General features: G+C 52.9%; 1 protein-coding gene across 4 annotated transcripts in view; it reads right to left on the reverse strand.

Annotated features, from left to right (window-relative positions):
* Window positions 1-2,708: 2,708 nt before the first annotated feature.
* Window positions 2,709-26,378, reverse strand: part of GPR68 (G protein-coupled receptor 68) — a 29,619-nt gene continuing 5,949 nt past the window's right edge. The window contains exons 1-2 of one of the 4 annotated variants that reach the window (XM_027066429.2): window positions 22,135-23,180; window positions 2,709-6,089 (exon numbers count right to left, since the gene is read on the reverse strand). In XM_027066429.2, the coding sequence (XP_026922230.1) occupies window positions 4,871-5,953 (1,083 nt within the window). In that variant the 5' untranslated portion in view covers window positions 5,954-6,089; window positions 22,135-23,180 and the 3' untranslated portion in view covers window positions 2,709-4,870. Of the gene's footprint in view, window positions 6,090-13,755; window positions 15,798-22,134; window positions 23,181-26,378 lie in introns of those variants that run through there. The other 3 variants (XM_027066431.2, XM_015086284.3, XM_027066428.2) reach the window with 3 other exon arrangements.

The following is a 26,378-nucleotide window of genomic DNA, read 5'->3' on the forward strand; positions in this document are numbered from 1 at the left end:
CATGGACTCAATGTATGTCAATGATGTGCTGTGTCTGCCAGAAAAGCCAATGCATCGACAGAAGCACAGTGAGGTAGTGGTGCCTGGGTGGCTCAGTCGGTTGAGTGGTTGACTTTGGCTCAGGTCATGATGTCACAGTTCATGAGTTTGAGCCCCACTTTGGGCTCTCTGCTTTCAGCACAGATCCCACTTCAGATCCTTTGCTCCCCTCTCTCTCTGTTCCTACCCCCTCACCCTCTCTCCCTCTCTCTCAAAAATAAACATTAGGAGAAGAAGGAGAAGAAGAAGAAGAAGAAGAAGAAGAAGAAGAAGAAGAAGAAGAGAAGGAGAAGAAGAAAGGAGAAGGAGGAGAAGGAGGGGAGGGAGGAGGAGGAGGAGGAGGAGGAGGAGGAGGAGGAGGAGGAGAAGGAGGAGAATCACAGTGTGAGGTAAATGGTCCCTTTCTCCTCAGTGCAGATCAGATAGGCTTGGTCTCACTTCAGATCCAAGCATCACATTTGAAGAAGTGAGTTTTGTTCAGGTAAGGTTTAGGAAGGTGAGAGCTTAAAACCTGTTAAATGGAGGTAGGTGACTTAAATTGCCATCTGTCAGAGACTGGCTGGATGCTCACCACTTCTGTTTCCCTTTCCTGAATACATAGGAAAATTACATTTCCCATTCTCCCTTGCAGTTGGGTTGGAGCATGTGATTGGAATCTGGCCAATGGAGTGTGAGTAGTAGATATCAATCACTTCCAGACTTGGCCATAAATGCCCCGTGAGATTCTTTTGGTGCTGCTTCCCCTACCTGTGTGGATGGAACAGTACCCCAAGATGCGGGAACCTCTTGATGGAAGGATTCTGAATCACTGCCATCACTTGGATGAAGATTTTCCAGAACTGGCAGCCTCTCGTTGGACTTTGGATGAACAGAAGACAAACTTTTCTTGTTTTAAGGCACTGTGATTGGGGGGGGGGGGGCGGTATATTCATTACTGCAGTATAATCCAGCCTTATCTAATACAAGCTTGCAAGGTTTAATACTGAGAAGTAGGATAAGAAAATTCTCTTCAGATGCCAGTACTGGAAGGACCATGTACTCCAGGGGCACAGTTCATGTGCTTTTTTAAAAAAAAAAATTTTTTTTTAACGTTTATTTATTTTTGAGACAAAGAGAGACAGAGCATGAACGGGGGAGGGTCAGAGAGAGGGAGACACAGAATCTGAAACAGGCTCCAGGCTCTGAGCTGTCAGCACAGAGCCCGATGCGGGGCCCGAACTCACGGACCGCGAGATCATGACCTGAACTGAAGTCGGCCGCTCAACTGACTGAGCCACCCAGGCGCCCCACAGTTCATGTGCTTTAAGGCCAGTGGGGAAAGTGGTTCCACTTTGGCTCATTAAGAGTTAAGATTTTCTGACCAACCCTGGAACGACTTATCTCGGGTAGTAGCAAATTGGTGTCATTGGTGGTATTTGTTCAGAAAACTGGACCATCATTTGGGGGAGAGGGGATATACCTGGGATAATTCATAGAGAGCAAACGGGATATCATGACCTGTATGGTGCATTCCAGCAATGATATCTAACATATAATCTAGCAGCGTCCTTCTGAGAGTTGTTGAATTAAAGCAAATGGAATAAAAATCCCACCATTTCTCCAGATCATTGGGTACTATTGTGACCTCCAGGTGATTGCCATCAAAGGCCATTGTCTTGCTAGATGAATTCCAGGAATGGAGGCTGTAGGATCGCCAGCTTCAAGCAGCAGATTTTTCAGAAAAGCAGTGAACCAAGCGGACCACATTCTGGCTATCTTGGCTCTACCAGCCAGAGGGAATGCGGCAGATGGGGCTGCATTCTGTGCTGAAAATTTCTCCCACTCTTGTCTGGCCAACCCACAGACCAATGTATATAAACAGGAAGATGAGCCCTCATCTTGCTAAGCAACACTGGTGAATAAAAAAGGAATCTAATGGCTCTGTCACCTTCCGTCCAAACCAGATGGGCCTTTTCCTCCATCCATTCTCTCAGGAGAGAAAGGAGTCTTAATCCCCAATAATGTCCTCACTTAGTCTGTTTGGAAGAAGGATCAATTCTTGCAGAAAACTTCAGGACTCCAGGAATCTGACCCAGAGAAGGATTAAGTGACCAAAACCAAATTTACATTTTAATATGATGCAGTTAATCTTGAGCGGTAAACACATAGCCTGCCACTGTTGAGAAGATGCTAAAACCTAAAAGGGCTGGTCAACAAATGTGAACCTCCCCAAACAAAACCCAAGAAGTGAGGACATCCCCAAGAGATGACTCCAGCAGGTCTTTCTACTTTGGCACTCTTCCATGGTGAGCGGGGTGGTCTCTCTCATCAAGCCCTTCCTCACTGTGGGGGACAGAGGGAGTGATAGTCTCCAAATCACAAGGCTGGACTCTGTCCTCAAAAGGAGGAAAACAAGTTAAGTTCCAGAGTGGATTTGTAACGATGTGCTATAGAGCTGAAGACACTTTATGAATCTCAGGAGAGAGAGAAGACCCAACTTCACTGAAGGCTCCATTGTTTTTGGCCACTGCTGGCTGACCAAGGGAAAATACCCTAATTTCTCTGACTTTTCTCTAAGAAAACCAATCCCTGGATCTTCCTAACTCCATTGGGTATTTCAAGAGCCTTCTAGATACCCCTGGTGTTGGAAGACCCTCCCTCCCCATAAAGACTGCAGCACACTCCAGCTGTGGGTTTTTACTTTGCTTTATTTGCAGACTCAAGTTTGCTATGTAAATCCATTGCACAGTTCGGCACACACATACTTGGCATAAAAGGGAGGACCGTACAAAAATACAACTCTTGATAGTAAAAGGAACCACCCTCAGCTCATCCCCGTCCATCCTCCTAGTGGGAACACCCATGTTTAAGGTCAAAATAGGGGGAAATTTGGCATGAGGAGGCATGGAGGTCTCAACCAGTTCCATTGCCCCAGTAAGATTCTGGGCTGGGGCCAGGTGGACTTTTCTTGGCAGTGTGGCCTTTCTGCCCCTTTCAGATCTGGTCACTGCCTCCTCCAAGAAGGGGAAGAGAAGCTCCCCAGGTTATGGGAGGCCTTCCATAAGGAGCTAGAGTAGAGCTATCCAGTCAAGGCCAAAGCCACTTCCCTGGGACACATCCAACCTGGGGTATCTGCCTCTGGGCACCCCTGATTAGAGAGTAAGCGACTCAGGGTAAATCCACTTCTTGGAAAGGGATGGGAGGAGAGTCAGAGAGATCTAGAGGATGTTCTCCTTGGCTCTCCTTTTAGCAGATTCCATAAATGTTCTATGGATGCCAGCTTGTGTCTCCCTGCCCCTGGTCCCTCCCCAAGCTTGAGTCCACCTAGCCCCTTGGCAGTGAGGAGCTTGAATCCCAGAACTCCAATGGAAGTCAGAGTTGGCCCCAGCCCACTGACCAGGAAATCTGAAGGACTAGCATTTCTGTAAAGGTGGGCAGATCCTTGGAGCAGCAAGAAGTTCTTCTGGTCCTTGGTATGTTCACCAGGGTGGAGGCTCAACATGGTCAGGCACAAAATTGCAGGAGAGATGAGACTGGTACTGAGCTTCCCAGGACAGAACAGAAGATGGCGGGCAGTACACTGGTCTACATATGGCCCTACAGACCCACTATCACTCTCCAGGTGGTGAGGTGAGACATCTGGCAGACGAGCAGTGCTGGAGAACAAAAGAGGCAGGGCGAGCCCGGGGCCACCTCCTCTTCTTGTCCCAGGGGCTATTTAAACCATTATGGAGCTTAACCCCAGGCCTTTGGGCTGAGAGATGCCAGAGAATGAGTCTCCGTTTTGTTTTGTTGTATCTGAGAACTCGGAGAGAATGTCAGGGTCCTCTCTGAGACTGCTAAGACACTCCACAGGGCGTGTGGCAGGGGGCTGAGGTGGGGACTGGGAGGAGGGGAGACAACTCTGCCAGTAGTCATATAACCTTAGCCTCAGTGTCTTGGCACAGAGCTGTTATGGAGACCCTGGCATTTTAACGGTGAACACATGCATGCTTGCACGCACGCGCGCGCACGCACACACACACACACACACACACACACACACACACAAACACATAGGGTTCCTGGCATCTGCCTCTGGTGCTTCTGGGCAAATGGAAACAGAAAAATAATTAGAACTCTGTGTGTTGGGAACTCGGTTAGACACACTGGCTTTAGGCCTCTGTCCTGGCCCTACGCTTCAGGACTGGCTGTTTAAAAGGGCCACGGACATGGCCCCAGGGAGCCCTGGGGAGCCCTGGGATTTGCCTTCCATCAGCCCTGGGGCTTGTAGAATCCACTCACCTCTCCTGTGAAAGTGAGACATGCCCTTCACTACCCCCCACCACATGCTCCCAGTGCCTGACCGCCTCCCCACCTCCCTTCTCCCCTCCAGCCTCCAGGGAGGTCATCTCCCTTCCGACCCCTTTGTGGGGTGGGGCTCAAGTGTTAATGATGACAATACAGCTTCGTGTGTCATGTCCTCAGGAAACACCTGTGCATTTGGACAGGTGTCATCGGTGACAACGGCCCTGGAAGGTCCTGGCAGGCGTGAACCCAGATCCCCACCCTCATCTCCCAATCCCCCCCCCCCCTCACGCTCTGCACCCTCCCCCCCTCCAGCCTGTCTCTGTGAACTTCCTGGAGGTGACAATTCACTGTCTTCCTCTCCCCAGAAGCCGGCCGCAGACGACTCCCATCAGCTGATGGGGGCTTATCCCCACTGGGCTCAGCAAGCTGGAGCAGGCCCCCCGGGACCAGAGAGGTCTCATGGCGGCCCAGGCCCCCATCGCTCCCACCTGCGCTTGGCCACGCGGGCGGCAGGCGGCGGGCAAGCTCAGGCCTCACTTGGCCCCACACGGCGGGACCCTGGCTAGGCCAAGCCGCCCGCGGGGGTCCCGCCCGCTCCAGGCGAGTTCGGGGTCTGGAAGGTCGAGTGGAGCCTGGTCAGCAACTCGGGCTCATCGCTCTTCCCCGAGGCGTCGGGGGTGCCCGACGGGTAGGCCTCCCTGGCCCGGCCGGTCCTGGCGCAGGTGAGGAAGGCCAGGCAGGCCCCGCGCAGGCGGCCCAGGTCCCTGTGGGTGGACTCGCTGACGAAGCAGTACAGCACGGGGTCGGCCACGCAGTTGAAGCTGGTGAGGAGCAGGGCGAAGTGGTAGGCGTTGAAGACGGCCCTGGCAAACTGGCAGCTGGCCTCCCAGAGGCTGCGCACCAGCAGCAGGGTGTGGTAGGGCAGGAAGCAGGCCAGGAAGATGACCACCGTGCTGAACACGAGCCGCTGGATCTGGTCCTTGCGGCTCTTCTGGGTGCCGTGGCTGCGGCGCACGGCCCGCAGGATGCCCTGGTAGGAGGCCAGCAGCAGGCACAGCGGGAAGAGGAAGCCCACCAGGAAGCGGTAGTAGTTGATGCCGCGCTGCCACGGCTCCAGCGGGTAGTGCTCGAAGCAGACGCGGTGCCGCTTGTCGTCCTCCACCACCTCCTGGTGCCTGAGGAAGTAGACGCTGGTCAGCAGCTCCTTGGCCCAGATGAGTGCGCTGACGCCCACGGCCGCCTTCAGGGTGCGGAACTGGTGGAAGCGGAAGGGGTGGGCCACAGCCAGGTAGCGGTCGATGGAGATGCAGCACAGGAAGCCCACGCTGATGTAGATGTTCTCGTAGAGGAGGATGCCGCACAGCTGGCAGGACAGGTCTCCGTGCGACCAGTTGTCGTGCTGCAGCACGTACTGCAGCCAGAAGGGGAGCGAGCAGATGTAGAAGAGGTCGGCCACCGTCAGGTTGCACAGGTACACGCCCAGCTCGTTCCGGGCCTTGATCTGCAGGTAGCCGAAGTAGAGGGACAGGCAGTTGGCCGGGAAGCCCACCACCAGCACCGCCACGTAGACCACCGGGGCCAGAGTCTGGTGGATGGTGTGGTCGATGGGACAGCTCAGCGACGAGTTCTCAGTTACGTTCCCCATCTTCGGGCCTCAAGGGGCCTCGCCCCTCATGGGCTCGGGGAAGGGGCCGGGCTCTCTGACGCCATCTTGCTTGCGGGACGTGGCTCAAGCCCGTTCAAAGGCTGGGCCTCCTCGGTGGCGGGGAAGTCCCTGAAAGCTGAAGGCGGGAGAGACTTAGGGTAACAGCAGCTCACATTTCCGTAGCACCTACTGTGTGCCAGGTCCCGTTCTAAGTGCCTCACCCGATCGAGAAGACGGACCGGCCTCAACTCAACTAGACTATCCCAGCAGGTTGTACACCAGGATACTAAAATGTAAAATGTGGTTTGGGCCTCCTTGTCCCCCTTCCCTGGCCTCCCGTCCCTTATTTATTTTCCTGGTGCCTCGGGGCAGCAAGCAAGGCCAGGAGCCCTCGTGAGCACAAACCCTCCAAGGGAAGCTCAAGGTAAAGTTCAGTTCCGACCCACGCACGGCAGTGAGGGCTCCAGCCATTCTCTATGACAGCACTATGCATCCGTCACATCTTTCCTGCTCCAAGACATGTACCAGGGCAGTTAACACTGAGGTCACGGCCCCTCCTGGGGGCCTCTCCAGACAGCAGGGCCCAACCCTGTCACGTCCTCTTGTGCTCTGGCAAGAAACAAAGGCCGTGCTTCCCTCAGGCCACTGCCTGGATTCCCGGTGCTCCCCAGGAGGTGCTCCCTCACCTCTTCTCTGAAGAACTGAGGGCCCAGCGCAGGGAACAGCACAAGACGGGAACCAACAGAAATGAACACGAGGCCGGGGTCAGCCACTTACAGGCCAGGCAAGTCATTTACCCCTTGTCTCAGTTTCCTCATCTAGAAGGTGGGGATAGAAGCACTCACCCTCAGGGGCAGTATCAGGGCTACATCAAACGATGGATGTCAAAATGCACGGCATTGTTTTGCCAGAGGGAAAGAGGCCAAGTCAAAGATGGTATTTGCAAGAAGTGTATCGTGTTGAGAATTTAAGAAAGAAAATGCTATTGCTCTATTTACAGATACATTAGAACAAAATAGAATAAAAATTGTTGTTGTAAGCCTACTTTATAAATTATCTGATATATATATACGTATATATATATACACAGATATATATATATACACAGATATATATATATACACAGATATATATATAATGAAAAGCCTGAGCTCCTCTATTGATTAAACACTCCTGGTTCCAGTGAAAAATCTCACTGTGAGTCTAATCAGGATGTTTCAACTTTTTGCTTGTTTGTTTAACAGTCATCCTCCCCGAGGACACCTGGGTGGCTCAGTCAGTTGAGTGTCTGACTCTTGATTTCAGCTCAGATCATGATCCCAGGGTTGTGGGATCAAGCCCTGCATCGGGCTCCGTGCTGAGCGTGGAGTCTGCTTAGGATTCTCTCTCTCCCTCTCTCTCTCTCTCCCCCTCTTCCACTCTCACTCTCTCATGCTCTCTCTGTCTCAAAGAAAAAGAAAGAAAGAAAGAAAAGAAAAGAAAAAGAATTATTCTCCCAAAGACCCTCATTAGACATTTTTCCCCCAACCACCCCCTTTCCATGAAATTTTAATACCCCATATGTATTGCATATCTCTTTGTGTCCTGTAGCCTTTTGGAGGGTGACAAATCATCGTAATAGCTCAGATTTTTTTCACCCCCTCCCCCCCGGAAAACATACAGTCTTATATAGTTGCAAATTCTGAATGAGTAACATTCGAATTAAGCTATTTTGAAGTATCAGCAAATCAACCCTGTCCTTTGCATGGTCTCTCAACAATAGTCAATCTGGGACTCAAGGACCCAGAAGGGAAAAGCCTCAGAGTCTGCCCCCAGCCACCTCACCGCCAGCTGACCAGGCCCCCTCCCACCGCCATCTCCCTCCTGCAGCTCTGTTGTGGCTTCTGCCTGGCCTCTTGCCTCTAAATGGGCAAGACATGGTTCTGGTCCAAAGCTACCCTCCTCACCGGGAGTCCCTGGGACTCCTTGGGGCTCCCCCCACCCCACCCCGGCTCTCCCCTTCATGCTCCTGCCCATTACCCACATGGAAGGCACAGCCATCTTTCTAATTATAACCAGGTCTTCTTCTTCCTTGCTTAAAACCCACTGAGATGGCTTCTTATCACACCTACAGTAAAGCCCAAACTCCTTACGGGACCTACAAGGCCCAGCATGATCTGGCCCCGACTCCCTCAGCCTTGCCCACCACCACCACCCTCTGGCTGCAAAGGCCAGCTCTCTGCGCCTCAGGTCTGAGGAAGGAAGCGTGGGCAGGAGGACCCAGGTCTGCCTACTCCATGTCCCCCCTCCTGGCCAGCCAGTGCCCACCTGAGACTCACTCTCGAACTCTCAGTCTCCAGAAGGCAGGACTCCCGTCAGGCTCACCTCTCCACCCTCTCCAGGACACAAGCCCGGAATCTCAGTGATGGTGGCGGAGGGGAGTGCTTCTTGCTGTTTTTAATTGTGGTTAGATATATATAACATAAAATGTACCATGTTAACCATTTTTAAGTGTACATTTTTAAGCGGTGTGAAGTACATTCACATGGTTATGCAACCATCACCACACCACCCGTCTCCAGAACTTTCTCATCTTCCCAAACTGGAAAACTCTGTATCCGTTATACCCTATTCCCATTCCCCTATACCCTATACCCCATTCCCCTCACCCCCCAGCCCCTGGCAAGCTCCATTCTACTCTCTGTCTCTGAATTTGACTATGTTAGGACCTCGTGTGAGGGAAATCATTCGGTGTTTGCCTTTTTGTGTCTGGCTTATGTCACTTAACAAAATGTCCTCCGGGTTCATTCATGGGGTAGTATATTGGAGAATTTCCTTCTTCCTGAAGGCTGAACAACATTACGTTGTGTGTATGTACTGTGTTTTTGTTTTCCCATTCATTTGTCAATGAACATCGGAGTTGTTTCTATCCTGCCTACTGGCCAGTGTGAATAACGCTGCAATGAACAGGGATGCCGAGGATCCGCTTGAGTCCCCATTTTCAGTTCTTTGGGGTGAACACCTAGAAGTGGAATTCCTGGATCATAGGACAGTTCTATTTTTAATTCTTTTGAGGAACTGCCATTCTGTTTTCCATAGTGGCTGCATCATTTTACATTCCTACCCACAGTGCACGAGGGTGTTTTCTTATTTTTTGCTTTTTGTGGTTTTTTTTTTTTTTTTTTTGGTTTTGCTTATATGTTTTGATGGTGAGAGGAAGGGGGAAAGGAGGCAGATGAGCCCTGTGACCCCTCAACTCTGCCCACGGCCGGTGAGTCAAACTTTGGTTCCACTCACCCTCCACTTGCCGGCCCTCCTATCCCTGAATCCCAAGCCCACGCACAGTTCAGCTGGCTTACATATGAGGTCAACAGCCGGACACGTCCCTGAACTGTCCCCAAGAGCACTCACCCAGGACAGCCCCGTCTCTAGATTTACCTCAGGTTCTCCAAAGTCCAGATAAAGTCCACCCGCAGGAAGATAAAATTCATTCATAAGCACAGGCCCCCAGATGCCCCCAAAACAGGGCAAGTGAAGCCATCGTGAAGAAAAACACGTCCTGTCGGGTCTTTGGAAGGTCACCAGGCTGAAGCCTATTGTTTATAAGTGGTGAGTGTATATATGTGTGTGTGGTGGGTGAGGGGGGAGCTGGGGCAATGGCTTGTGGCTTCCTCTTTCCTAGGCCAACAATAAGCGAATTCTGGCAACCAAAGTAAAAAATGTTCAAGCGTGCAAGGCAGAGAAGAAACATTTACTATGTTTAGGTTAAAACACCTCCTACGTTCCCTTGTAGCGAAAAGTGGGTTTGGGTGTTCCAGAGCCGTGGTTTTCATATTTAGGTGCATCTGAGTCACCTGGAAGATTTGTTTAAAACAGATTATTGAGGGGCGCCTCAACTGGTTAAGTGTCCAACTCTTGGTTTCAGTTCAGTTGTGATCTCGCAGTTCATGAGTTCGGGCCCTGTGTCGGGCTCCGTGCTGACAGTGTGGAGCTTGCTTGGGATTCCCTCTCTTCCTCCCTCTCTGCCCCTCCCTCGCTCATACTCTCTTCTCTCAAAATAAATACATAAACTTAAAAAAAAAAACACCTTATTGAAATTATTGAGCCTTACCTACCGAATGTCTAATCCAGTGGGTCTGAGGTGGGGCTTGAGAATTTGCAACATGCTCCTATGTGGTGTTGGTATGCCAGCCCGCTGACCACACTCTGAGTAGCAAGGCACTCAAAGCTCTAGAAAGTCTGGGATCTGAGTCCTGATAAGGGGCAGGATAAGTATCCTGATAACTCGAGTTCCCAAGCTGGGAGGCAGAGGTAGCTGTAGGGGGAACTTAACGACCCAACAGAACCCTTGTGGGCAGAACCAGGATGCAGCCTTTGGGAGGTCAACAGCCTGATTCACTCTCTCAAGAAATAGGGACTGGATCTGTCCGGGTTCTTACACCTCATATTAGCAAAATCTTCTGCAGTTTACAGAGCATTTCACCTCTGCCCTCTCACCCATCTTCACTACAGCCCTGTTATTTTCCCCATTTTAGGCAAGAGGACACTCAGGGATGGAGTGGCTTGTCCAAGAGTCCAGTTCCTCTGTGTTCCTCCCACCCTCAGGGAGCCTCCAGTCTCATAAGACAGAACAGCACGCACAAATGACTACCGCTCGAGGCAGCGCACGGTGGTACTGTGAGCCCCCCTCATACTCACGTTTAATTTGGTTTGTTCTTTTCACTCCACACACGGCCTCTGTGGGACAGCCTCCCTCTGTGGTTTTAACCCCATCTGCACTCTGATGACTCCAGGCCTCCCACCAGGTGGACAGTGGACGTAACCAGCTTCCCGCTGCCTCACAGGACGTGCTCCATGATGAGGCCCAGCCCCCTTCCATCATTTTCTGCACTAATGGCCTCTTGGAAGGGGCATCTCTACCTGTGCAGATGAATGGCCTTTGGCTTCTTCCCTTATCTTCATCCAAAGCATCCAATTAATTACCCAGTTCTACCATTTTCAACTCCTAAATATTTCCCACATCAATCTCTTCCTCTTCATTTCCTACACCAATGCCCTAGATTGACTTGGTCAAGACTTGACCCCCAGCATCGGTACAACGGCCTCCTATTGGATTTCCTAACTCCATTTGACCGCCCTTAAAGCCATCCTCTAAACCATCCATGCAACCATGCTTTCGTGCATCCATCCATCTGTCCATCCATTCACTTATTCATTCATACAACAGACACTTATTGAGTATCTATTGTATGGAAGGCACTGCCCTAGACACTGTCACTTAGTGAAACTCAAGTTGCTTTTACTCATGAGACAGCGGAGAAGACGGGTGAGACCAGCTCCTAAGGAGAGCACAGGACTTTAAGGGAGCTCATGGGAGGTAACCTGACCCAGCCAGAGAAGCCTTCCTGAGCGGCAAGTCAGACTAAGACAGAAGAAGGGGGAAGGGCTACCCAAGCAGAGGGGAGTTTCTGCCTGTGGAAACAATGTGTGCAACAGGCCAAATGTGAGAGAGACAATGGGCACGTTTGGGGAACTGAGAGTAGCTTGGCATGACTGGGTCTAGGTATGAGGAAGCATGGCCAGAGAGGAGACAAGAAGGAGCTACAGAAACTGACAACTAATTAGAAGGGAGGTAGGGGGCAGGGACCCCAGTCAGGGACAAATCTGAGATGTTCCTTAGTGCTTGGTCCTTATAAACTCTCAAAAATTATTTGTTAGGTGGGTGGATAGGTGAATGGGTGGATAGATGGGTAGGTGGATGAGTAAATGAATGTATGAGGAGGTAGATGGATAAATGAATGAGTGAATGGGTAGACAGATGGATGAATGGGTGAATGGGTGGGTGGATGGATATGTAAACAGCTAGATGGTGGCGGGTGGCACCTGGGTGGCTCAGTCGGTTGAGCGTCCGACTTCAGCTCAGGTTGTAATCTCACGGTTCGTGGGTTTGAGCCCCACATCGGGCTCTGTGCTGACAGCTCAGAGGCTGGAGCCTGCTTCTGATTCTGTGTCTCTCTCTGTCTCTCTCCCTGTCCCCTGCTCACTCTCTGTCTCTATCTCTCAAATAAACATCAAAAATTTAAAAAAAGTATAGCTAGATGGGTGAGGGGTAGACAGATGGATGGGTTAATGGGGAGAGAGATGGATAGATGGGTGAGTGGATAGGTAGATGGGTTTGAGGTTGGGTGCTGGGACAGTGGGGTATCATCAATATAAATAGAAAAGTAAGGAGGAAGGATTACTGGGGTTTCTTCTTCAGAAGCCTGGCATCTGCTCAAGCCTCCAGAGCTGGTCAGAGGGTCCAGCTTTTGCACCCAGGTCTTATCACAGCCAACCTTCCCTTCTACCAGTTCCTGAGGACAGGTACCCCCAGATAGAAACTCCACCTTGCCAGGAGGGTCCCTTCTCTACCTGCTGTCCATAAGAAACTTCCTCCTCAAAAATCAAGGGACACAGTGGATGCAAAAGTGTTCTGTGAATGGGAAAACCTAGATGGAATAGAAGAACCAAGCCACATCGGCCGAGAGGGCTCGACGTGCCAGGCACATTTCCGCACATTCGCTCCCTTTCAATACCACTCTCATCAGTGCTCATTTGACAGGTGAAAAAACTGAGGCTCAGAGCGATGAACCAACCCGCTTAGGATTCCACAGTTACGATGTGGTAGGCTAGGTTTGGAGCTCAGACCGGCCCAAACTCTGTGAACATGAACTCTGTGTCATGTCCCCTTTCTGTCTATCACGGTGATCTGTGAGCAACCACCCTCCACCCCCAGGCTTCGCCAAGCTCCGGTCCTCAGATGCCACCAGGAGGGCCACCGGGCTTAGTCCTGGGCCTGCTCCCCTGCACCCGGCAGATGTCTACCGGGTCACCCATGTCCTCAGCACCCAAAGTGCGCCCAGTCCGTGGTGACCCGAGGGGCGGGGGGAGGGGCAGAGAATGAACACAAGGAGTCTCTGCATCTACCTCAAACGCTTCATCATCCAGCTAAGAAATCCACGGACTATCCACGACACAACCAACCCCTAAAAGCAAATCTTTCTACAAATGCTCGTCGGCACGGAGAAAGGTCTTCCAGGACCCTAATGACCAAGAAAAATTAGCCCTGAAAGGAAGGAAGCGCCTTTTGACGCAAGCTGAGAGCCTCCTGCACATCCCCAGCCAGAAGGCGGAGGTGCCTGATGCTGGCCTGGAGCCGGTGCATAAACAGTGATCTAATCTGTCGCCGTTTCTTCCGCGTGCTGCACACAGGCACGCACACAGACGGCTACTCACGGAGCCCCGAGCCCACGGAGCAGGGAGTTTCCTGCGCACCCAGCTTCCCTTCCCTTTAGCTGGTCAAACTTCCACCTGCTTTCAGAGGCTGACATTTCCCTCTGGGACAGGAGTAGAAATCAGGCTGCAGGCTTCCTGAGTCCTATCTTGCTCCCAAACAGCCTCACTCGGGCAACAACAACAAGGAGAAAATCTCATTTCTCAAGCCCTTGTCCCTGTTGGGAAGTTCAGTCCCATCTGGGCTCAGGCAGTCGCTCTGGGGCAGGCGGGGCTCGCACTGCTATCCCATTTCACAGAACCTGAAGCCCAGAGAGCCTAAGCCAGTGGCTCAAGTTCACACAGTAAGTCGGGCGGATCTGAATCCAGAACCCAGAACCCAGAACCCAGGCATCACGGCACTGATTTGCTGCCTTTTAAGCTCTTCTGACCACAAAGCGTAGCAAGGATACATTTGACATTGTAACCAAGCACACAGACATCACACACACACACACACACACACACATGCATGCATACAGAGAATAAAACTTCCCCAAAGCAATACTTACCCCACTACTTGCGACGCACTCTGATCATTTCTACACTAAATTGATTTCCTGACCCACTAATGAGTCACGATCCTCAGTTTGGAAACAACTGGGCTGATCCCCCGCCTTCTCAGCCTCCAGACCCCGGGAAGGTGATGGTCTCTGACGCCAGGTGAAGAGCAGGCAGGGAGCGGCAGCAAAGGGGGAATCTGGCTCTTCTCTGACTGTCTACTCGACTGAGCTCTGCCCTCAAACCTCAAATAGCCGGGCTTCCTCTGGCTCTGGAGAGTCCCGGGGGAGGAGACGGGACCCACCTTGCCGGGCCTGGTGGATGGCCCCCAGCAGGCCACTCTGCAGCCAGGACCCGCGCTTCCCCTCCGGAGATTTCCCACAGACCACACCTCCCAGCTCGGTCTAGAAAATCCCAGCTGGAGGCTGCCCGTTCCCGAGCTGAGGCAGAATCATGTGAACTCCGATCCGGTATCAGGCTGGGTGGTTGCCGAGGAACACTTGCCAGCCAAGGATGAGAGCAGGGGGGGGACTGCTCCCTCCATCATCCGCATCCTCCAAATGCTTCCAGACCCCAGGGGGGCAGGGAGAGACCTTGCCAGGAATGTGAAAGCCTGAGTTAGGGGCAAGAGTCCTGGGGAGTGGGGTGGGGGTGGGGGGTGCAGGAGGAGCTAACCACACTAATTCTACCTATCAAACCACCTTGAGCACCTACAAGATACCAGGAGAGGAACTACAGGGTGTCGAACCCCTGCCCCAGGAGTCCTTGCTTGAGCCGTTCAGACAAGCCAATGCTAGAATATGCTGCGGACACCGGCAAGAACGATGGGACGGCCGGCAAGGACAGGGGAAGGGGACTGTTTCCACCCCCAGCCCCGGGCTGTCACCCTTCAGCGGCAAACAACCAACATCTGGGTCAGTGGGTTGCAACTCACCTAAGAACATACCCGGGGGACTTATAAAAAATAATACTAATGCCAACGCCCCGCCTCAGATGAATTAAATCACCCTTTCTGGCGGTGAGATGCCAGCACCAATGTTTTTCAAAGATCTCAGGACAATTCCAGTGGGCGGCCAGGTGGAGAAGCACTGATGTGGTGGTGGAGGCAAGCTGGATCCTGTTCTGCAGACTGATAGAGCCAGGGCAACGGGGAAGTTTCCAGGCTATGAAGAAGGCAAGCATCGATGTTTTAAAACAGCACGGCCCAGAGCAGAGAGCAAGCACAGGGCTCTGGTTTCACGGGGTCTTCTGTCTCTCAGGAGCATTTACTAAGCTTGCTCAGCACAGCGGGATTGGAAGAGCCCCCTGGAGGTTACGCAGCCCAGCCCCCTCATCTTACAGATGGGGACACTCAGACACAGAAGGGCAAAGGCTCTAAACCGGGTCTTACAGCTAAATGACAGAGCCGTGATTTTCTCAGAACACGCTGGCAACTTCAGACGTCATGCTGTCTTGGCATAGCCTCCTCCCTTTGAAGAACTCTCCTTGGAAGCTGCATCATGGGACACGTTGCTGGGGCCACAAAGCCAACGTCCACCACGCATGGGGGTCATTGAGAAAGTGCGTTCTCCCTGCCCCGTTGGGTGATCTGTGGGACTCGTCCTCTCCAGAGGGTGAATCGCTGTAGTCTTTTGGGGGGACTGTTTTGGTAGAGGTCTCAGGAAAAACAAACCCCCCTGGGTTGGGCCCGGGCCCTCCGAGCAAATGCTTCTCGACACAGATGTTCTTCCGGAGCCGCGGAAGAGTGGCTGGCGTTTCCTGATGTCACAGGAAGGAATGCGTGGGTAAGGAGGGTAGGGTTGACTTAGTGGTGAATGCCTGACCACCCGGTGGACACACAGGCCAGAGAGAATGTCTCTGGCTCCTTCTGCAGGGGGGGCCCGGCCTAATAGGACACGCACACGCAGGGGGCGGGTGGCGCTTTAGTTTTACTCAAGTCAGCTGAGCCCACATCCTCGGAGACACCCACTCAGTAAGAGAAAAAGGAGCCCGTGCTGTGTTCTCCTTTGCTGCCAGGATTTTGTCTTGAACCTAAAACAGGAAAGAAGGCCTAGAAAGCGTGATAACACAAAGCATCAAGCAGGGGCCTGAGGGGCCCTAGGGACCCCATAACCTCGAGTCGCCCAAACCTCACTAAATAAACCTGTAACTAAGTACAAAGTAATGAGTTTGTAATAAAAACACAGCCTCAAGAGAAGCCCCCGGACTGCCTCCTTGCATTCAGACTTCTGTCCTTAAGCCCAAAGTGATAGTATCTTAGAGCTGCCGCTAAGCAGAACGGGGAGTTTAGTGAAGGGCCAGAATGCCTGAGCTCTGTGGGGTACGGTGACCTCATAGGGGCTGCTAGGGGCCACCTCAGTGTCTCCTTCCATCCTGGAAAGCCACAGGACATCAACTGGACCAGGCCTGCCACCTGAATTCACTGTCTCCGTCTCTCAGCCCTCAGTGACAGCAGACAGGAAGCCCTGTAGGCCCCCAGCAGAATGGTAGCCCCAGAAGGTTGGACTGAGCCCTGGGAAGACCTGTCTGCCCCCAGCATAAACATCTCCTCCAACAACCTTGGCTCTGAGGGGCTGGCGGACTTTTCTGAGCCACTCTGGAGGCTATTTTGAGGGCAACAGGACCATAGGCAAGAAGGCTCTCGGGCACCCCTGGCTCTTAGAATCCAGACAGTCTGAGACTCATCATAGGGAGGACTTCAGAGTCTGCCCTGAGCTGGTGGCACCATGCAAGCCGTCCAGCACATGGCAGCAATGCCATGGGCATGGGATGAAGGTTAAGAGCAGAGGCTCTGGACCAGACTGTGCAGGTTAGATCCCCGGGCTGCCACTGTCTGGCTATATGACCTTGAGAAATCGCATACCCTGTGACCACTGGCCTTCTGTGAGAACCAAAGGAGATGAGGTTCAGCCTGGCACTCAGTAGGTCCTCCATGTTAGTGAGGATCCAGGGATGATGAGGATGGTGATGATGGAAGTGACAGGCTAGAAGGTCCTGCCCCATGGTCTGCTTTCCCCTAGAAAGGGTGAAGGGTGGGCAGGCCAACTTGGTGAGGTATTTTTTTATGGTGCACTACCTTATCCCCATGGCTACTCTCCTGATTTGGGGCTGGCTGGGGTAATGACCTCAGAGGCTCCCCAGGGGCTCTGACAAGTACCAGTGTCTTATCATGAGCCATCGGCTGTTTGACACCAGGGACCTTTGCTGACTTGTGTCTTGAAGGCCAGCCTTGGCCTTCCCCAGGCCTTCTACATCAGCAGCACAGGCTGTAAGCACAGGCTTACATCAGAGGAGCTAACGCATGGTGCGATATTGTTGCAGGTTCAAAGGTGGCCAGGTGTGAAGTAAGGATGGCTCCAAGGACCAAGAAAAAGAACCAGCAGAGAACCTTCCAGAGCGCCTGGCACCACGGCCCTGGTGGGGTCAGAGAAGAAGTGGAGGCAACATAGGGCCAAAGAGCATAGTCATTGCCATTGTGGAAGCATGTGCTTAGTACCTGGGATGAGCACTTCTCAGATGCTTCCTGTTTTAATGCTGGCACCAACCTTGTGAGCCAGGGTTATCCCTGTCTCGGTCCACGGAGACCCAGCATGCCAGCAACTCGCCCCGAGTCGCATAGCTGGGAAAGAGTAGAGCTGTTTGGCACCAATGACTCTTGACCACTGTATGAATTTCCCGTTGCTGCCAGAACAAAGTACCACTCACTTAGTGGCTTAAGACAACACAAATCTCTTGTCTTAGAGTCTAGTGGTCAGAAGTCTGACATTGGTTTCACTGGTATTGGCAGGTTTGCATTCCTTCCGGAAGGTCTAGGGGAAATCCATTTCTTTGCCTTTTCCAGCTTCTAGAGGCTTCCAGCATTCCTTGGCTTTCGTTTTCCAAGCCAGCAGTGGCGGGTTGAGTTCGTGTCGCGCTGCGTCACTGCGGCCTCTGCTCCCAGCCTCACATCTTCTTCTCTGACTCTGACCCTGCTGCTCCCCTCCTCCATTTTTAAAGACCCTTGCGATCATCCTGGGCCCAGCTGGATAATCCAGAACAGTCTCCTTATTTAAAGGTCAGCCCATTAGCAACCTTGATTCTACCTGCTATCTTAATTAATCTCCCTTTGCCGTGTAAGGTAACATACTCACTGTCTCCAGGGACTATGAACTGGACATCATTTGAGGGTCATTATCTCTGCTGACCACACCACTACATCGCACTTATCTAAAACCCTATAAAGCAGTGCTTCTGGAATGTCGGCGTGAATGATGGAGCCATTTGTGAGACGTGGAGCCATCTGTGGTGAGTTGGGATAGAGCCTCTGGGTGCGGATGGGCTTTGAGCTGGTGCCCTGAGAGCGGGGGGCGGGGGGGGGGTGGTGAGGTGGGCAGAGGTGGCCGAAGTGTGAAGGAAGGGAGAAGGCCCATCACCCTCGCTCTGAGTCCCAACACAGGGCCCACCCACTTCCTGGCCTCTGCTCCCTAGTCTTTCAGGCCCAATCCCGTTTCCCCGGGGAGCTCCAGCAAACCTGCATCAGTATTCCCAGGCCCGGCCCTGGGTCACTGAGAATCACTGAGGGATGAGGTCCAAGAGGCGGCACTTTGAGCAACACCTCTGGGTTTTTCTGACACACGCCAAAGTCCGAGAACCACGGCTTTAAGGCTCAGCTTAATGTGCTGCACACATCCCTCCTTGGGTTCTTTTCATCCTTCCTTGGCCAGCTGGAGGACTGTGACTGCCAGGGAGCTGGGACCGGGGCTCTCCATACAGGAAGAAGGTGGCCAATGAGTTCCAAATGACAAACAGGCACCGGACGAGGGGACACCGGGCGGGTGCTTACATACTCAGAGTTACCCCTATGTGCGAGGCTCTGTGTATCCCACAACATGCCTTGCTGATGCCTTGCAGCAACCCTGGGAGGTAAATATTATCATCCCGGCTTTGCCACCAAACACACCAAGGGTCACAGGGCTGGCAGAGCCGGGATTCAAGTCAAGTCTAAATCCACTGTATTTTTGGGCCCCTGGGGGGCTCAGTCAGTTAAGCATCTGACTTCATCTCAGGTCACCATCTCACGGTTCATGAGTTCAAGTGCTGCACTGGGTGAGCTCAACCCCCGCTTCAGGTGAACACATGCCCGGCTTCGAGCAAGCCCGGCTTCTCTCTCTCTCTCTCTCTCTCTCTGCCCCTCACTCACTTGAGCCCTCTCTCTCTCTCTCTCACACACACACACACACACACACACAAAGAAAGAAAAATATTCATTCCCTCTCTTTCTGCCCCTCTCCCCCATTTGCACTCTCTTTTTCCAAAATTAAAAAAAAAAACCAAATAAATAAAATATTTAAAAAATAAATTCATTGTATTCTAAGTAACTATCAATGCAGTGCATGGGAATCTGCATGATTATGTGCTAATGCCCACCTCCACCTCCAGACAGTAAGCCCGTGCGGAAGGAGGAGCCGGGTCTGTTCTGTTCTCTCTTAGGGAGAGGTGGTTTGGCCCAAAATAAACGCACAACAGAAATGTGTTGAATGCTTGAATGAATAAATGAATCTAAAATCCGTTTCTTTCTGCAGCCCAGTGTGGCTGAAATTGAAGTCAGGAGCTAAGAGACTGGGGCAGGCCACAGGAAGAGGGTTGGTTTCGACTCTGAAGACACTGGTGGGTGGCCACGTGTGAGAATGCATTACGGTGGAAACCTACTGCCGAAAGAGAGACATTGGTCTCTCTTTGGAGAGTCTGTGGTCTTTCTGAGAAGGTCTCAGGCGTCTGGGACATCCTTCCTGCTTGGAGCCAAAGCACAAAACCACAGACCTGAAGGTTGCCATGGCGACTCCTAGGGCCTGCTGCCCTCTCTGGCCTCCTGCCTCCCCACCCCCCGGGGCTCCAACCCATCAGTTAATAACCTAATAATGTAGGACAACAGTCACTCCCCAAGCACCCAAGCAGCAACCCTCGTGAAAAACAGATTTCTCCAGGGAACTGAGCACTACATAGATGTTCATTATACTCAGCCTGGGCCACCTGCTAGAATCTACTTTTCTGAATCCAAATTATCCCCTGCCTGGCTTCTCCCTCTGGTTTTAAAGACAAGGGGCTAGCAGAGAGGTTCCCGGGAAACAGATCCTAGAGAAGCCACTGTATAGGAGGCCTGCTCCCTCATTCCGGAACCAGGCCCCAAGAAAGTGACCGTGACCGAAACAGGCTCTGTGATAAGGCCCTCGTTATGGATATCTGGATCTCTGCTGGTCTTCTCCTTTGCAAGGATGAATTAATTTGTCACCATGGCACCCAGAAAAAATTAAAAAAAGACTTTCAAGTTGTGCTACAGTCAAGATAGTTGGAAATCGTTTGATGCTTTTTTCATTGAGAGATGGAGTCTAGGTCCCCTCCCCCTTGAATGGTGGTGGTCTCTGTGACTACATGGTCAGTAGAATGAAGTGGAAACACACTGTGCTGGTTTCTGAGTCCACGGCTGAAGAGACTATAAACCCCCATTTCCTATCACTTGGGAGAGTTGCTCTTGAAACCTGGGCGCCATGTCATGGGGAGGCCCAAGCAGCCTCTTGGAGTGGCCCCGTTGAGAGGAACCAAGACCCTAGCCCCAGTCCCAGCTGGCAGCCAGGATCACGCAAGTGTGTGATCTCAGAAGATTCTCTGGCGCCAGCTCGGCGGTATCAGCTGAAGCGATAAGGAGCAGAGATAAGCCACGCCCACCAAACCCTGCCCAAATCACAGCTTCCTGAGCAAAATAGCTGAGTACTGTTATTTTAAGCCATTATTTTTAAACTGGTGTGTTAGGCAGCAGTAAAAACTGGAACACAATTATTCTTTTTTCTCCAAAATCAGGTGAGGGCTTATCATGTGCTGGTTTCACTCATATGGTTATTTTAACTTTTATAACAACTTTGTGAGGTGGATATGATAATCTCCATTTTTCCCACGAGATACTAAAGCTCAGAGAGGTAAGGTATCTTGTTTGAGACCGGCCAGCTAGGAAAGATAAAACCCGGTTTCTACTCTTTCCCTGAGTCTTCTCTCCCTACGGTGTGTGTGCTGTACCCAGAAGGGTGCAACCTGACGGTAATAACAAGACTCCTAGCTAACACTCAGGGGCTCTGTAAAGCTTTCAAGGCGAGATCTTCTTCAGTATGATCTCGTAACACCCTAGGGAGCAGGCTCGACTATCATGCCCATTTCGTAGAAAATCACACGGAGGCTTAAAAAGAGGGTAGCTGATTTGCTAAGGTGATCGCTCTCCTAAGAGTAAGAGCTGAGATTTGCACTCCCGTCATCTTGCTCTGGAACTGAGCTCTCATTATAGCATCCACACTGTTCCAGCCCGGCATCCCCTGTTAAGCTTAGGAATCCTTTTTCCACCATCCTCTCTTTGGAAGCTTACCTGCGGGGAGAACAACACAATCTCACCATCTCAGATCTGTAACATTCTCACATCTCTTTTGTCCTCACTAAAGTAGTTATTTCCATTTCACAGAGGCCCAGCCACAGGAAGTGACCTGCCTCTGGCTCCAAATCAGTGCTCCCTCCTCTTTTTCTCCTCTTGAATCCCAAAGTGTCTTCCTGTGCCTTTTGGCCAACGCGTCACTGTTCTCCAGCTTGAGGAGTACCCGGGCCCACGGATTGCCAGGCGGGTGGCCTTGCCGACCTCATCCGGGCGCTCCTTCGGCCAATCGCAGACAAGCTTTCCCTGTGCCGGACACCTGCCCTTCACGTAAAAGACACCAGGCAGGCCTGGGGGAAGAAAGGGAAAGCCTGGCCCACGCTGAATCTTGGGTCCCCTGTGCTGGCGAGCTCTGGGAAAAGAAGGGTTAGCTGTGTGTGTGTGTGTGTGTGTGTGTGTGTGTGTGTGTGTGTGTGTTAATTACCAGGTGGCCACAGAGCCAGCCGAGGGGGTGGCTGCTAACCCAGGCAGCTACCGCGGGAGGAGACACTCTACCGCGGAGGGGGGCCCGGACGCGCCGGCGGCGCTCGGGGGCAGACACCAGGCCAGGCGGGGCCTGGCCGCAGCCGCGTCTGCCCGGACTGCTCGCCCAGGGCGCGCCCGCACTTGGCCGCCTCCGTCCCGCCCGGCGCGCGCACACGCGGCCGCTCCCGCACGTGCCCGCCCCGCGCACCGCCCCCTGCCCCCCCATCCCCCGCGCACACGAGGTCGCTCCCACGCTTGGTGGCTGCGCTCCGCGCACGCACAGGTGGCCCCACCGGCCCGAAGCGTCATCGCGCGCTCGTGGGGCCGCTTCGGCGAAGGCGGGGAACTGGCTGCCAGTGCCCAGGACGCGGCCGCTGTCCGCAAGCAGTTTGCGGGCGCGCCAGGGACCCCACGACCTTGGCGAGAGGAAGAGGCCCAGCTGGGGGGGGTGGGGGCGCAACGGGGGTGGGGGACCTACCTGCGCGGTGAAGGGCCCGCGTGTGGGTCGCAGTTGTCGGCGCCCCCTCTTAGGGCCGACGCCCAGCAAGCAGGGTGGGCACTGCTGGCAGGGGTGGTCTGGGAACACCGGCGGGTCCACTTCGTGGCTGGGCCCTCCTCCCCCTCGTTGTGCCCTGATTTCCTCCATCCTCTCCCCCTTTCCCGCGCCTGCCGGTCGGGCACACCCGGCTCGGCCGGGTCCTTATCCAGCCTTTCTGACCGCAGGCCACAGGCTAGGCGCCTGCCAGGAGGAACCGCAGTGGCTCAGACCTGTCCTAGAGGCACAGCACTCCCCACCCACTACAACCGTGTCCCCGGGACAGGCTCTGGGTGGCCAGGGTGGGCCAGACTGGTCTTGGCTGCGGAAGGACAAGGTTCCTTCTCCAGCCACATCCCTGGGGAAGCTGAGAGAAGAGTCCATGAAGCGACCTTCCTGTACTTTGCGGGTCCTTATCCTCAGCGCCAGCACATCGGTAGCCGCTCAGTAAATGCGGTGCCGCGTTGCCGCCCTGAGCCTCTCGGCACCTCCTCTGGCACCTCCCCTGACCTCAGCCGGGGCGCCCCCTTCCAGGAGTCTGCACGTAGGTTTGCTGCTTCCTGGATTCCGGTGCTGGTGCTTCCCAGGGCCTGAGTGTGCCTGAGTCACAACACAGACCTCCTGCCTTGGAGGTCAAGGAGGGAAGTGGAGGAGGCGGTCTCCCCCTCTGCCCCTCGGGCTCACGGATAACAGCAAAAACAGCATCCAGGGCTTGTGGTATTGTGCCAAGGGCTTAGATGATCCTATTAGGTACATACCATTATCACCCCCATTTTACACATGGGGGAATAAGGGACAGAAAGGTCAAGTAATGAGCCCGAGGTCACACAGGTAATAAGTGGAGGCAGTGGGTTTCAAACTCAGGCAGGTGAGCCCAGAGCCAGCAGTCTGTGCCAAGCCAGCCTTAGCTGTTCCCTCAGCACCTCTGCTCGTTCACATCAACTCCTGTGTCCCCCTCCACCCACAAGAACTCCTGTCCCCATCTTCTGAACTCCAGCCCCAGTTTTAAGACCCAAAAGTCACTTCTGCTACCGGGCCTTGACAACTGTTCCAGGTAATTTGTGCTCTGCTCCCCTGACCCCTTCTCAGCGTCTTTTTGCGCCGTCCACGGGGGGTCATTGGCGCACAGACGTCTCTCTGTAGGACTCTCACTCCCGGCCCAGTGCCTGGCTCAGAGGACGGCACCCCATTCCAATTTGTGAACTGAGTGTCTGGGAATGGTCACTGCGGGAGTCTGCAGACCTGTGGCATTGGTCATTAGGACCGGCGGTCAGGGGTTAGGACGGAGGGCAGTCAGAGAGCAGGCAGGAGAGGTAAAGAGATGGAGAGATGTCTCACCTTCTGCTAACCCCTCTGGGTGGCTCATAGCTGCTCACTTTGTGACCTGGCCCGTAGGGGAGTCTCTGGAGGGAGATGGACAGTGAACAAGAGGGCAGAGGACACCTCAGCAGGAAAGGCAGCGGAAGCAGAGGCTGGATGGGGCCCCTGGTGCGACATCTTCCTCCTTCTTGCAACATCTTCACACATGGAGTTTTCTGGATTAACTATTCAGGCCATAAAAATGCACATATGCTTTTCAAAAGTTGCCAGGCTGAGAGTACTTGTTAAAGAGTATGCCTTCCAGGGGCGCCCCGGGCAGCTCAGTGGGTTAGGTGTCTGACTTGATTTCATCTCGGGTCATGATTTCCCGGTTAGTGAGATCGAGTCTCACATCTGATATTGCGGAGCCTGCTTGGGATTCTGTCTCTCTCTCTCTCTCTCTCTCTGCCCGTTCCCCACGCGTGCGTGTGCGTGCACTCTCTCTCTCTCTCAAAATAAATAAATAAACTAAAAAAAAAAAAAAGTTTGCCTTCCAAAGCCAGTGTCTGAATTAGAGTCCTAGCTCTGTTACCTATCAGTAGGGTGACCTTGGAGAAGTCCCTTAACCTCTCTGTGCCTAGCTCTTCATGTGCGAAATGGGGACACCCCTTCAAAAGGGGGTAGAAGCGATTTCACAATTAAATCAGGCAAAGCCCTTAGCTCGACACCCAGCAGGTATTAGGGTTCGGTAGATATTAGCTGTTATTATTGTCTCCTCCCAATACCCTCTTCTACACGGCTCTTATCTTTTGAATGCTTACTATCCTTAGTGCCTATGCACGCTGCTCTCTTTGAATTCCAAGTAGTTTTATTCTCTCCAACTTACAGATCAGGAAGCTGAGATTCAGTGAATTACCTGAGGCCACTCGGTTCTGAGTGTCTGAAGCAGGACTTGAGAGAGTCTTAAGGGAAGCTGTTCTTGCAGCAATCGGGTCCCTTCCCCCAGGAAAGGAGTGGGGTGTTCTAAAGCCCATCGTCAGTTGCCAGATGCAGGATTCTGGCTTCCAGGGGTACAAACCGCGCATGCCATGTGGAAAGGTTATTACCAAGGGAATCCTGTCCGGGCTGCCACGACGCACGGTTCCGGGGGGCCCGTACACACTGGAACTGACTGGAAGGTGTCTCCTGGAGTTGGAACGGTGTGGAAGTGTCTGGTGGCCCTCTCTCCCTGCCTTTTTCTAGCACACAGTCTCTGCTTACAGATCTCCAAACACAGAACCGCTCACGAGGATAAATACTCTTCGATTAAAGCAAAGCTCTGTTTGGATTCATGCTTTACTCTTCAGAGACTGAACAGCATGGCACCTATACTACTCACTGAAAGATCCAGAACCGGCCTGTGGAAGATGGGGTTGGCATCTCTGGCTGTGCTCTCCCTCAGAAGATGCTAGATTTGGGGAAGCAAAGAGATTCGTCGCCCTGCCTGCAACGTCACCTTCTGGCTCGACTTCTGCCGTTTCTTGATGTCAAGCTGCCCAGTCATTGGCAGGAGCAGTAGAATTTGTTGTTTTGTAAACAAAACATGGCACTGGCCTTGCAAACAACCTACAGCTCACCGTGTTAAAATGAAGCATGCATTGTTTTCCAGACCCTTCCTGGTCCTAGGGAATGGCAAATTACGGCCCATGGAATGCTGATCTGAGACACTGCGCTAATAACCATCTTCCTTGCCCACAGCAATCATCTCCCGCAATGGGCTGGACTCCGGAGACGTGGTCAGAATTTCTCCATACCTGGCATAAGTGACGTTCACGTCCATTTCTTTTCCAGACTCTCATGGGATTTCGGTCTCGGCATTTGCATTTTCCCAGTGTCTGGGTTAGGGAGGCCGCTGCAGGGCCCGGAAATGGCAGCTGATGAGATGGTTGAAAGGGATTGTTTCCCGAGGGCCAGAAAAGTGCCGAGGACTTTTTGAGGACTTTTTATCGGCCCATCCAGATCTACTGTCCACCCCTCTCCATCCTGCTCCGTGGATTGGGTGGATTGGATCCCCGGCCTCCCTTGCCCTCTGGCTTCTGTTGGGTTTGGCCAATGGGAAGCACTAACTGGGATCAGAAGATGGCAAGAGAGTGAGGAGGAGGGAGTATTTATCCCCCTGCCAGGGTAGCTTCAGGTTGGCTGCTTCCTTTTAAAGCTCCTGCCGGAGTCCCTGTCCTACTCTCCTCTTCCTCTGCCCCCTCCAGGCTGGGGCAGCGACGACGCCAGGCCCAGGGTGCTGCAGACTCCAGCGCTGGTTCCCTTAACTCTATCCCCACATCATTAAAAACCGTCCCCTGTGTTGACCTCTCCTTGGTCACCCTGCTTGACCTTGCGTCCGCTTCCTGCCAAGACCCTGAGTGACACAAAAGTGCACGGGCCAGATGCGTCTTCACTGCAAACTCACACTAATGGAAGAATATGCACATATTTAGAATGTGCACAGATTATCTACTTTAAAAAAATTACCGTTTTTCCAGCTGGTTCTTCCAATGAGCACAGCTGGCCAGCTTCAGAGGAAATCTGTCTTTATCCCCTGAAGGAGTCCCTGCTTCCTCACTCTGCTACGTCAGCAGCACATCGCTGCCTCTTGCAGATTCCCCTGCCCTGTGCTGCCTGTGGCCGTGAGCTTCTTCCTGGCTATTCACTCGGGTATGTGTGACTCTCCTTTTGAGAAGTGTTTGTCATTGCGGAGTCATGCTCCTGCCAGGACAGTTTCAAGCAGCAAGAAGCTGGTTTTTCTGCGAATTGTCTTTTCTGGCATCAACCACACTCCGGCAGGCTCGGGCCTGAACTGATTAATCAGACTGACCTGATTAATACGACGTTGTTTCCGATCCCACTCAGACAAT

This window comes from Acinonyx jubatus, chromosome B3 (genome assembly GCF_027475565.1).
Source record: "Acinonyx jubatus isolate Ajub_Pintada_27869175 chromosome B3, VMU_Ajub_asm_v1.0, whole genome shotgun sequence".
Classification (NCBI taxonomy): domain Eukaryota; kingdom Metazoa; phylum Chordata; class Mammalia; order Carnivora; family Felidae; genus Acinonyx; species Acinonyx jubatus.